Source organism: Primulina huaijiensis, chromosome 5 (assembly GCF_012295235.1).
Source record: "Primulina huaijiensis isolate GDHJ02 chromosome 5, ASM1229523v2, whole genome shotgun sequence".
NCBI lineage: Eukaryota > Viridiplantae > Streptophyta > Magnoliopsida > Lamiales > Gesneriaceae > Primulina > Primulina huaijiensis.
In genome coordinates this window covers 18890452-18903237 of record NC_133310.1, presented here as the reverse complement: position 1 = coordinate 18903237, position 12786 = coordinate 18890452, and the positions used below count along the sequence as shown (strand labels likewise).

At 32.9% G+C, this 12786-nt stretch overlaps 2 protein-coding genes across 4 annotated transcripts; one reads left to right on the top strand and one right to left on the bottom strand.

Moving 5' to 3' along the window:
• The first annotated feature begins 4670 nt into the window (after positions 1-4670).
• On the top strand, positions 4671-7869 carry LOC140976811 (KH domain-containing protein At4g26480-like). Of its 2 annotated transcripts, XM_073441137.1 has the most exons (5): positions 4671-5722; positions 6585-6708; positions 6789-6905; positions 7045-7188; positions 7371-7869. In XM_073441137.1, the coding sequence occupies exons 1-5, from the start codon at positions 5673-5675 to the stop codon at positions 7518-7520; spliced, it is 585 nt and encodes a 194-aa protein (XP_073297238.1). In that variant the 5' UTR covers positions 4671-5672; the 3' UTR covers positions 7521-7869. The 2 variants fall into 2 exon arrangements, 1 of the variants encoding a protein (XP_073297238.1); XR_012175323.1 differs by lacking the exons at positions 4671-5722; positions 6585-6708 and having other exon boundaries at positions 6786-6905; positions 7049-7188; positions 7348-7869.
• Positions 7870-8593: 724 nt separating this feature from the next.
• Positions 8594-12581, bottom strand: LOC140976810 (phosphomannomutase). Of its 2 annotated transcripts, none has more exons than XM_073441134.1 (12): positions 12436-12581; positions 12237-12333; positions 11453-11497; positions 11243-11309; positions 10745-10821; positions 10240-10275; positions 9868-9923; positions 9695-9794; positions 9410-9505; positions 9258-9347; positions 9005-9056; positions 8594-8864 (listed from the first exon to the last, which is right to left on the bottom strand). In XM_073441134.1, the coding sequence occupies exons 2-12, from the start codon at positions 12306-12308 to the stop codon at positions 8794-8796; spliced, it is 762 nt and encodes a 253-aa protein (XP_073297235.1). In that variant the 5' UTR covers positions 12309-12333; positions 12436-12581; the 3' UTR covers positions 8594-8793. The 2 variants fall into 2 exon arrangements, with proteins under 2 accessions (XP_073297235.1, XP_073297237.1); XM_073441136.1 differs by having other exon boundaries at positions 12237-12363; positions 12436-12567.
• Positions 12582-12786: the final 205 nt, after the last annotated feature.

Genomic DNA, 12786 nt, shown 5'->3' with positions numbered 1-12786 from the left:
CATGAACCTAACAGCCTAACCCATTAGCTCCCAAGTAGGTGTACTATGCGCTGCCACAAGTATAATGAAATAAAGTTGCGTCTTGGCTAATGTCTATATCTTTTGGTCTAGTAGTAACCGTTTAATCCTAGCAATTGGTATAAGAGCGAGGTCATGAGTTCAAATCTTCCAAGAAGTATATTATCTTGGGGGAAATGTTGGTTCAAGCGTGCATGAGTGAAAGTAGTACTGAGATCTCGTGCGTCAAAGTTGTTGACGTTGTCGCTTGATCTAGATGGCTAGATGGGCCGTAAAAGAGTGATGTCAGATCTTAACGGGTAATACTATCTCTGTTGGGACATGGCCGGTTGTAGGAAAATGGTAATACTGATATCTAAATTATATGAGACAACATCAACAGGTAGACACACACCTCTCCGGACTCATGAACCTAACATCCCGACTCATTAACACCCAAGTAAATGTACTCTGCGTTGACACAAGTATAAAGAAATAAAATTCTATCACTTTCCCCTGTTGATTTATTTCAACCCTTGTGTTAGTTGTTACAAATATGTATTATATAATTACACACATTTTATAAATTATTTTTACTGATATTCTTGAAGATACATATTTTTATTTACTTGTATTTTAAATTATTCAAATTTATTATTTACTAATACTACTACAATATATTATAAATGTTGAGATCCTTATAAATTAAAATGAGTTCCGTTGGTTTCTAATATCTTATCAAATTTATTTTCTAAAACATCCCTTCCCGTAATTGTGTTAATTTAAAAGAAACCAACACATAACAAAATAGGATCCAAATGTTGGCTTTAAATTACAAAAGTATTTCAAAATCTTACATTTCACGCAAAAATTTATTTTATTGTTAGATTATTATCTATATTATATTATTAAATTTAAGGCAAGAAAAATTAATGTTTGATGTTATTGTTTGTTTTAATAATTATATATATTAAAAATTTAATGCAAGTTACTTGTAGCTCAGTGATAGAATCTTTGTTTCTTAAACATCAAGTTGTAGGTTCAATTCTTATTTGAATCTTTTTTGCCTTTCTTTTTTCTATTTATTTTTTAATTTATGTATCAAAATTACAGTGTAATCTTTCATTATTTCTTATAATTGTATTTTGATCTTCATTTAATTATAAAAAATATCACGTTGTGTTGGTGTATTAGTCATTATTAAAGTTGAGCTATGAATGTCAACAACTTTAAGTATGTCATGTCATATCATTTTTTTCCTCAAAAATACTCCTTCCTCATAAATATTATTATTTTTAAATAAAAATAATAATAAATTAGAAATTCAAACATTAACTCTAAATAAAAATTACTCATTATATTTCATATAAATATAAAAACGTAATTTAGATTAAAAAAAATTAAAATTATTTCGGGTGCAGGTTTAGTAAGTTGCTATAAAGTCGCATATTTACTATATAATATAATTTACTATTTTATTTTAATTTAAAAAATAACATATCCAAAAAACAATCACTTCTTATTTCTTCATTATTTAATTTTGACTATTTCTCCTAAAACAAACAATTATTATGTTTTATTAAAATATGTTTTAACTTTAAAATATATAATTTTTATTTATTTTTTAAAAGAAAGAAGGTTGGAGGTGTTAATTGCTTCAATCTTATTTCATTGTTTACATAGAAAGAATACTTCCTAATGAAGTATTATTTTCATTTGGTATTATTATTGAACAAAAAATAACTTTTTTTTAATTATTATAGATATACAAATTTAACCTTTGTCTCCTTATTTTACCTACCTATCACGTGAATTTTGTCCTGCAAATTAAGATCCAAAGGAAACGCACGCTTTACGAGAAAAAACGAAATAAGCAAAATATAAAAAAATAAAAAATAAATAAAGTCTTTGAAAATACGATAGATGCAATATCAAATGTCATAATAATCGTCATCTTCATCTTTCAAATCTACGTCATTAGCTACATTCCTTGATTTGTATCCATCGGTATCTTCTTCTTCTTTAATTTCATCATCAATGTTGATCTCTTCTTCATCCACAAAACTAGTTCGAGTTGAAGATCGCTCTCTTTTTGCTGAAGTGGATGATAATGCTTCTTTTGAAGTAGATGCATTTCGAGATCAAAAGTCTTATGAACTTTCACCAACCCCAGTCGCTTGTGCTACATCACTCCAACGCAAGTCATCGTCTTCATAGGCATAATCGTTATAATCATTATCTTTATCAGTGTCATCCAACTTTTCCAACTACCATTCGTTACTATCATCTATTCTGACAAAAAAATAGGATCAATCTTACCTCACATGGAATATTTTCAACTCCATGCTCTGTTGTATTTGATATATACTAAATTATTCAATCGTTGTTGATATAACCTATTTCATTTTTTAGAATGTATTTGCCAAAAAATTAGAAAGTAAAAAGTTAGATTTATACTCCATAATATAAAATTTAGTATGTATAAAAACTTCTAACTTACATCTTCAAATACACTCCAATTACGTTCATTTTCAAATACACTCAAATTACGTTCACAACCGAAAAAGAGCGTGTGAAATACAAAATCTTCATTGCAAATGTTTTTAATTCAGGTGTTGATACACCATAAGAAGGCCACCAACAAGCTTGAATTTTGAAACACAAAAAAATATAAGATTAAATTTATTATCATCCAAAGTTAATATATATATTTTTAAGTAATGCTTGAGAAATAAATTGATATATCATTAAATATTATTTACCTGTTAATTCTGATAATCATGGGTAAACCAAAAAGTCTCGTCTTTTTGTATTTCTCTAATTGATTTGTGAATTGTGATCTTATTTTGTAAATTTTCATCAAGCACCAATCTAGCTATGCATTTGTACATATCCTCCAACACTTCTTCATCATTTTCTATGTCATGATGTGAGTAAAAAAAAAAACTCACGATTTAAGAAATATCTAGCGGCATGCAAAGGATTATGGAGTTGAATGTTCCATATGTTGTCGATGATTTCAAAAATACAACGATAGTTCTGTTCATTATCATTAAATGATGCAGCGATAGCTTCTTTGGCTCTGTCCATTGTCTCATAGACTATGTTGCATACATACGGGTACGGGTATCGTATCGAATACGATACAGATATGGCGAATACGAAAATTTTTGAAAATATAAGAAACGATACGGCTATGATATAACAATTATTAAAAAATATATAAATATTACATATATATATTTAGTATTAAAAATTTAAAATTACAGAGATATANAAAAAAAAATTCAAATTTTTTGCCGAAATGTGTCCTCAAAACATGTTCGCAGCGTGTCCTTGCCGTGTCCGACTGGTCAACCCTAAAAATGTCAACGACACGGATTTTCTCGCATCCGACACGTGTATCCGCATGTCATATCCGTGTCCGATACTTCTGAAATTTTTTTTAAGGTGTCCGTGCTACATAGCTCATAGATGTAACCCACACGGGACTTTTTTTCACCGTCTACCCGCTTCAATACTTTAGCAATGAGCCGCTAACTTTTAATGCCAAAGCTACAGTTTTCCAAAATGAAGGTATCAATATCACTTATGCTACACGTTTACTAGACGTTATGTAAACATCTTTCTCAGATTTGTTTGTTGAACTTGAGACTGTTTTAGAGTCAAAAAAGTGACTGCGAAACGAATCTTTGAAATTCTTACCACGTCCCTCTGTCCAGTAAACTTCCTCATCATGCTCAACAACTGTGGTCTATTATAAATATAAACATTCAATATCAATGCCCGTTCATGCAATTTTTGGAGGTTATGAATTTTGATATTTATTCAAGCGTCAAATCTAAGTAATGAGCTGCACATAGAGTCCAATACAAGTGTGAAAAATTGTTTTCCAAAAGACGATTTGAAAAAATTATGTAAATTTACTTTTAAAAGAAAATTGATTTTTAATTCGATTTACAATTTAAAAGATTATCCGCTCTAACATTGTAGCTTGCATTATCTGTTACAACCTGAACCACATTCTGTTATCGAATTCGATTCACAAATTTAGAAAGTAATTCATACATATTATCAGTAACTTAAAGTAACTCATACATCTTATCAGTAGTTTGAGAAAGTAACCCATACATTTTATCAGCAGCGTTTGACATGGGTAAATACCGAAATATAAAAAACAATCGCCTATTATAATAAAAATCACAGTTTAAAATATTACAGAAATCCCAAAAATTAGAGTTTATCAATTTTGAGCAGCAAATAAGAAGGGGAACACAACATGGATAACGGAGCAGCGGCGGCAGCAAGGCAGAGACACTGCGGCGAAGCAGAGGCGAGGCGGTGAGGGTGGTGAGATTTCAGAAGCAAGACACGATGTTTGAATGGGCTGGACTCAAATTTTTACACTTAAAATTGTAAGGGACTTAGGCAGACTTAAAATCGCACTTTCAATGCAATTTTAAGTCTGCAGAAAGTTTTTAAAAAATGTGTGGCTTCTATAAATGCACAGGCGATCGACCTTCGCCTCAAAGCGAGGTGCGTGCGCTTCATTGACCTGCTGCGCTTGGGAGTTCCCCAAAGCGCATGCCTTGTGCCTCGCGTCGCTTTGCGCTTAAGTGACTGCGGCGCCCGCTTTTGACAAATACGTAACGAAGTATTATAGGAAGTTGTAGACTTTGTTGAAACTCTGTGCTGAAAGCTCTGATTATAAAAGCTTTGAATGAAACTTGTAACTGTATATATTCGAGATCACAGAGTGAGTTGTTTTCTATACTAATATTCAAATAGCAATAAGAACTATGATTTGGACATTGCAGAACTTAGACACCACCTTGTCAAGTGTAGGTTTTCATGCTTCGTTGTTACAAATGTTAATGGAGTGTCTCGGTTGAACTTTAATCCATTCTATCCACATCTTTTTTATTGTCAAGTTGATGTGGTTCGGTGGGCTACTCGCTTTAAAGGCACCTTGTCACATTTCTATTTTTAGAGTTTATTGAGGGAATCACAAGAGTAATCCCTCAAATGCTTTTTACTAATATTTGTTAGGGCCAGTTTGGATACAGAAACACCTAGTTCATAAAGGTAGAAGATTTTTTATTTTTTGTTTGGGTAAAGCAGTAAAAAAGAGCTTTTTTTAAGTTTTGAAGGAAAGCTATAAAAGAAGTCTAAAAGGGACATTTTGTAGCTTTTGGTTTTTGAAGTGTTTCTTTTTCAAAAAAGGCCAGATAAACCACAAGTTTTAAAGTTAAAGATTTTTCTTTCTTTCTTTGTTTTCTTTTCTTTTTTCTTTTTTATGGAAAATGTTTTATTGAATTATTTTCCAAATGCACTCTTAGTGACTCAAGGTACATCTATCTTATTTTCTGTTTTCACTCCCCATGGCTAGTGTATATCCGTTTAAAAATGGGTGAACTTAATCTTCTTTGGGTTATTTATCATGATCTCTCTTAACTTTTACTAGATTTCCTCTTCCTTCACAGAACTCCTTGACTTCAACTAACTCATCAAGACTAGATGTTGTTTATCCATGCTGTGAAAACTATGCACTAATTTTTTAACCAATGCTAACTGATACGTCTTATTATTGGAAATTCACCTTTTTGGATCAGAGATATCATGTGTATCTGAATTGTTGGGAAATGCATCCATTTTAGAACAAAACGGCCTTGAAGATGCAAGCCCTCAGCCTTCACGAGGAATATATTCAAATGGATTATCTAAGGTGAGCAGATGGGCATCACCATTTCAAACAGAAGTATGGATACTAACCATTAACATTACCTTTCGTTTGATCTATTTTTTTACTTATTTAGAATATACATCAAGAAGTAATTCGACTTTTGAATTATGACTTGGTTACTTCCTCTTCTTGCTTTATCTTTAAGTTAGACTTCTCTCGTGACAGCTAGTTCGAAAATAACTAGTTCAAAAATGACGTAGGATTATTCTTGCATATTCATTTTGGGATTTCACTTGTTATTTGCTTGGTGTCATTTTGTTGCATTGATCTGACATCTGTTATGCAAGTTGCAATTCAATTCGACCAGGTTATAGCCGCGAGTTTCACTATTGTATTAGGCCACCTTCTTCATGGTTTAGCTTTGGTCCTATTGGTGAATGTTATCCTCTTTCCCCTTTCCATAAAAGCATTGACATATCTATTTTGCTTTGTTTTGTAACTTAACTTCCTACTTGGAACAAACTCTTTACTTTGTCTCTGGCTAACTAGCTCATGGATAGTGGAAACCCTTAGTCTGTTTACGAAATGATGCTATTTTAGTATATAAGGTTATTTAACTGCAAGTGCCATGCAGGTTTAATTTCCACTTATTTAATTTGTCCTAATGTCATCTTTTGCTTTTTATGTTCGTAACTACAGTGGTTGAGTTGAAAGTATCTTTGCCATCCTGGTTTTGCTAATCGAACATTTTGGGATTTTTAAAATATTTTTGTTCTTGTCGATCATTTTATCCCCAAAAACTATTTCTAAGTTATGCTTTTTAAAATCCTAAACACGAAGAATTTAAGAATATTCTCTTTATTTTTATGTTTCCTTCCTTACACTATGGAGCTTTCACATACAGATGTCAGTCAGGTTTGATGCAGTCCTCTTCTGCACAGAACTGGCTCGGTTCCCAAGGTAGTTCATCAGGCCTCATAGTCAAGCAAACTCTCCGTGTTGACATACCAGTTGATCAATATCCTAATGTATTTCTTTGTTACTTTCTCTGAGTGGTTTTCTGGTATCAGTTTTTTTTTTTCTTGATCCCTTATACTTGGAATTGCAATTCGATTTCGTTGGCCGCCTTCTTGGTCCTAGAGGGAACTCTTTGAAGCGAGTCAAAGCAACTACTGATTGTCATGTTCTGATTAGAGGGCGTGGCAGCATCAAGGACCCAGTGAGGGTAATCTTCCCTTCGCCCTTGTGTATGCGTGGACGCTGACTTATTTATTATTCCTTCTATCTGGCACTTGCATTTTTCTTCATGTGTTATTTACCAGAATCTGCAGAACTAATGATTTTTGACACATTGGTATATGTAGGAAGATATGATGAGGGGGAAACCAGGATATGAGCATCTGAACGAACCACTCCACGTACTTGTTGTATCAGAATTGCCAGTTAAGATAATAGATTCCTGCCTAATGCAGGAGCGGGAGATTATTGAAGATTTGCTTAAGCCAATGGTAACTTTCGTCCACCATTCAAATACAGAATTGCATTGCTCTAGCAGCAGAACTAAACACTCCTGTTTTTAAATGACGAAATTTCAAATCATGTCTAGTTTTCTAAAAAAGAGGGTAATAATCAATGTGTTTTAACTCTGATATTGATTGCAATTGCAGAAAAAAACAAAAACATAACACAGGATGAATCTGAAGATTTTTTCAAGAAGCAGCAGTTACGTGAACTTGCAATGCTCAACGGTACACTTCGAGAAGAAGGCTCTCAAATGTCTGATTCTGTATCGCCCTTCCACAATAGCCTTGGAATGAAAAGGGCAAAAACTCAAGGGTAACGCCCGAACCTTAAAATTCATTCTGCCAGAAAACAGCTGTTTCCAAGCCACATTCTCTGCGGTGCCAGCGATTCCTCTAGCTTCCATGGAGACACTGGTACCGGATGGTGTTTATCGTATGAAGCGTGCTTATATTACATTTTGTCATCAATGTGTTATGATGATGTATCCTTCGGTTGAAGGCTTGTGTTTGTACGTTTGCTTTGGAGGTTTGGTTAATGCATTGTCTTTACTTGCATTTTCATGCGATTATTTCATTTTTTGCAAGTTGCAAGCTTGTGAATGTGGAATTTGTAAGAAGTCGGATTCATATTTGTTACAGAACAGAAATGGAAAATAAAACAAATTCAATGATGCACTGTTTTCTCTTGTGATGTTGTATTGTTCTTTCCGTTGCAGTTTATCACTGCCTTTTCTTGTTATTGTTTTTGACGACCTAATGAGATAAATCACACACTCGACAATATGATAGCAGATCCACTATTGCCAATTAAATTTTAATTATATTTTTATTCATATATTTATGAGTGGCATGGACATATTGAAAATAAGCTATTAGAATATTAAGTCGATGATTTCCTATCTTTTTATTGCTTTTCATGTTTTGAGACTGGAATCAACATGCATTTTTTTCATTTGTTTTTGTTCAGAATTTTAAGCTATGTATTATTTATGTGTCATCATTTTTTATGTTACATTGTTTAAAGATTAAACTTTTCTTTTTATTTCAAATAATTTTGTAACTTTGTATTTGCCTGGTCTTGCTTCATTCTAGGTTTGAGAGTTGGATTTGAAAAAATAGATTCAAGAGAAATGGGTATTAAATTTTTTAAATTTGATGTAGTCAACCTATCTTGAACGATAATGAGCACTTCTTATATTGATCAAATGAATCCAACCAAGTATAACGATTATAACTGTTGCGGAGACAAGGAATACCAATACCAGTTCGAGTACCCGTCGAGTGAAATGACCATCTCTCGTTTCTCTACGAAAATATTGATGATTATAGTAGAATAGTTCCAGTCTTATGTATTGTAATGTCAACAAGTTGATCTACTAATGCAGAATCATAAACTACAAAGATACAGATAAAGTCTCTCTGTATCTTGGATAGATTACGAATGAAACAAAGCATTTGACCACTACCTTGGTTGCCCATGAAAAATTATATATGTTGTCTTTTCATGTCTACAAAGTAAATCAAATACAATTTTGGTTTATTCCTCAAAATAAATAAAGATCTTTTCCTCAAAAAAAAAAAAAATTTGATCTAAGAACCTCCATTGTTCTTGTCCAAGAAGAGAGATGTACATTGCTTCAATGTGTCTTCAGGACTAGTTACTGATAACAAATGAAAATATCAATTCAAAATGCCAAGAAAAGCCATAGTTGCAATCTAGATACCCGACCCAAATGGAGATTGCGAGTACTCTAAATGATGACAAAAAATAATGAAATGAAATATATCATGTAAATCTGACCTGTGTGACCTATGGTTCTCGCGGACTCGAATATCTCAAAATCATTTCCTCCCTGTTCAAGTTAAAAAAGAAAATGAAATTTTCACAAGTTGCCGGAAGTGGAAGCAGCCATATGTCAAGCGAAAAGAATGATCGATCCATTTCTTAGCGCAGTCAGTAAAAACAAGTTCACTACTACATCAATGATCATGTGATTTGGAAATTTCGAAAAGGAAAGAACTATAGGATTAGTATCACCATGATGGATACCTACCTTGTATGTCTTATCTCCAAAGAAGTGAATTTCATGAAATTCGTCCAGATATCTCAAACAATATGTCTTGTCCCAACCTTGAGGGAAAACCTGCTCCAATGTGATAAAATCAGCAACGGATAGAGTACAGTGAAACATTCAATATTTCTTACATCAAAACTGATTTGCCCCCCGATGGAAAATGTTAGGTTGAAATGGGCAAACTTTTCACGGAGGACGGACACCATGTTGGAGCGTATGTTGAGAACCTGATTCATTATGAACTCTTTCAATCAGAAACAAACTAAATTGACACTAGTTTCTACAGTAGAGATAGAGAATAAGAGAGAGTAAATCCGAGAACTGAGTTCTTATGATAAAGATTTACTCTTGTATATGAATGAACAAATGTTTGTCCCTCATCTTTGAACTGTTAAATATTGGCGTTTCGGATATACCTTGTCATACTTTTCAAACTCATCCCGTTCTTCCTGGCTGCAGTTTCTTCCGATTGGAGATACGTTGAGCATCCCACTTCGAAATTCAATAAATGTCCCCCTAAAAGAAGAAATAATAATCAAACCAGCCGATTATAAATGAAGAGTTACTACTTGAGCTTCCCTTGACTCACCTTTTGATGGGAATATCTAAATCAGCAATATAGTGGAGAGTGAAGTTTATAAATTCCTGCACCATTGCTTGCAATATATCAACATAAAAGCTACCAAAAAAACATCCTAAGTTATTACTCTCAAACAATTTTAAAACATTATATGGTTAAAAACTCAACACATATTACGCAATGTGCCGCACTGCATTTAAAAAGAAAACCACAAAAATCAGACCCCATTACAAGCTCTATTGCATTTAGATATTCCTTTCGGAAAGACAGTCCTAAAATCTTGTGATTTTTGAGAAATCAAACAACTTCAATCACAACCCATTTAGGTATGATTCTTAGACTATAATAAATAAATTCAGAAACGATTTGGTAAGTTCTAACCTTGAGCTTTTCTTCTCCAAGAAATGACTTCAAGCTCTGCATCGAGATAGATAATATGGTCAAATCAAGAAGCGGTTGACAAATGTAAAATTTAAAGAGCTTAAAAATAAAGAAAGTTTACCACCATAATTAATAAAAATCCACATTCAATATGTAGTTCTCTAATACAGAGACTGGCATGACAAATGTATCAATCAATTTTTTTTAACTTTAAAGTTGTTACGGGCCTAAAGAAAGGGGCCGAAAATTATTTTGATATTTCAAGAGGGAGGAGAGCGGTTTGTTACATCCTTCCATTATTTTGATATTTTGAGAGTCGAGTGACTAGCTTTTCTAGAAAGATTATATATGTACACAGCAGTGTCTCTGGGAAAACTACCTTACATTTTCATTGTAATATTTCAATCAATGTTTCCTCTCATTTCCATATTATGTATTCTGATCCATTTATTTGTGAGTGTGCTATCGTTGTCACAACAAAAGTAGTCAAATTCTCAAATGATACCTGTGTTCCAATCAACATGCCGTCCTTGTAAGCCACAAGGCCATTCTCAGCAAACACATAGTCGTAGTCATTAATAACTGCATGGGTAAAGAATACATACCATATTCAGAATGTGGAGAATGAAGATGGCCACATTTAAATTTTGATATTCCTCAGAGGACAATCCACATCCTTCAAATTTACGAGATTAAGCAAAACACTTGCAAAATAATAAATCGAAATGAACTATTAGAGATGGAGAATTAATATGTAATGGTACTTTAAAGGAACACATATGATAGATTTCACGATCATCCAGCATTAAAAATCAAACACAGACATTTATTCTGATATGGCAAAAGTGAGGGTCTTTATAACGTCTTATCATGCTCTTCCTTCTATCGTTGCATTTGACTTATCAAAAAGTGCAGGGTGGGTGTGCGGTGGACATTGCTATGAGTTCCAGAATCTTTAAGCTAGATGACCAAGCATTTGAGACCACTTCTAACTGGAGGTGACCTGTTTTCCCAAGCTGCTCGGATATCTTAATAAGGTCAGATCCTCCAACAACACCCACCGTGACAACCTAGAAAAATAAGATTGCATTGATTAAAACACATTTTTCTACTTTCTATGTATTTTTTTCAAAAGGAAACCATGATAGAAGAAGACACTTTATCATATTATTCTACATTGGTACCATGAGCTACATATTTAATAAGTCAATACCTTCCGCAGTTCCCGCATAAATTCTATCATCTTAGTGGTAGTCACCTACAACAGACAAATTAAAAGCATAAATTGAAATAAGAAAATAGTAAAAATCAGTAATAATGGGCAGAAATGCATTTAAACTACCAAGTAAACTATCATATGTCACATATCACATACGTGCCACTTCAAAACTGCCAAGTAACCTATCATACATCATACATCGCTTACGCGCCACTTCAAAACTATCAAGTACAAATGTCATACATCATATATCGCATACGCACTGCTTCAAATCTACCAAGTAAAATGATCATAAATCATATATCATGTAGGCGTCGCTTCAAAACTGCCTGGTACAACTATCATACGTCATAAATCACATATCAGCACCGCTTCAAACCTACCCATTCACTCTTCTCACTCAATATATTCCATGGCTTTGCATCATCCACAAACTACTCATTTCGAGCTTTGAAAATGTCAGATTATTGCAGCTAAACATTGAGACTTTCAATGTCATATCTAGTACACACACCAGATGCATCGATTATCACTACATCATATAGCGTTTGTTATGCATCTAAAAAAACCCATAACTCGCCTGGGTTTCACTCGATGAAAACCTAAATTCTTATCACCACAATTTTTTTTAATAAAATCAAATGGCCACAGCTCTTGAATTATTAAATTAAAATGACAGATAACTCATTTACTTGAATCAAAGAAATATTCTTCACACCAGTTGAACCATTTATGGGAAATCATAAAACAATCACGTTAAAACAAACAAAAATGAAACCTTTCTGGGAGCAGTGAGAGTTCCATCGACATCAAACAGAGCAATCAAACCAGGATTCCTGACAGCCTCCATGGCAAAAATGAAGCCCTTCTTTTTCCTGCAATCCCAAGTTTTCCGTATTTTATCTCTTCATATTCAAATTAAAAAATCAAAAATATAAACTAATAACGCAAGATTCAGCTCAAAAAGCATTCATTACCTCAGTAGATGAAGAGAGAGCAGAGCGCTAAATCTGAAAGGAATATAGAGAATAGATTTCAATGAGACTGACCGTTGGCTGTGGAGTAAGACGTAGTTATAGTAACGAGTAGAATTTTCGATTTGCCCACAATATTATTGTTATTTTTCGCCAACCCCCTGTACTTTTAGAGTTGGTCCGAACAATTGAACTGATTCATATTTAAAAAAATATATAATATTTTTTATATAAAAATATAATATTTTTTTTATGGATTAGGTGAGTTCTATTTCAAAATTAATCCATGAGACAGTCTAATATAATTATTGTGTATTTTTTCGAAAATTGTCAAATAGGTTCTATGTTATAAAG

What these genes read in the sequence shown, in the direction of transcription:
- LOC140976811 (XM_073441137.1), top strand. Translation starts at nt 5,673, where the DNA reads ATGCAAGCCCTCAGCCTTCACGAGGAATATATTCAAATGGATTATCTA. An exon ending in ATTCAAATGGATTATCTAAG is followed by an intron (nt 5,723 to 6,584) that starts GTGAGCAGATGG and finishes TTTCACATACAG; the next exon opens with ATGTCAGTCAGGTTTGATGC. An exon ending in AAGATTTGCTTAAGCCAATG is followed by an intron (nt 7,189 to 7,370) that starts GTAACTTTCGTC and finishes AACATAACACAG; the next exon opens with GATGAATCTGAAGATTTTTT.
- LOC140976810 (XM_073441134.1), bottom strand. Translation starts at nt 12,308, where the DNA reads ATGGAGGCTGTCAGGAATCCTGGTTTGATTGCTCTGTTTGATGTCGAT. An exon ending in CGAGCAGCTTGGGAAAACAG is followed by an intron (nt 10,822 to 11,242) that starts GTCACCTCCAGT and finishes TTACCCATGCAG; the next exon opens with TTATTAATGACTACGACTAT. An exon ending in TTGGAGATAAGACATACAAG is followed by an intron (nt 9,057 to 9,257) that starts GTAGGTATCCAT and finishes TAACTTGAACAG; the next exon opens with GGAGGAAATGATTTTGAGAT.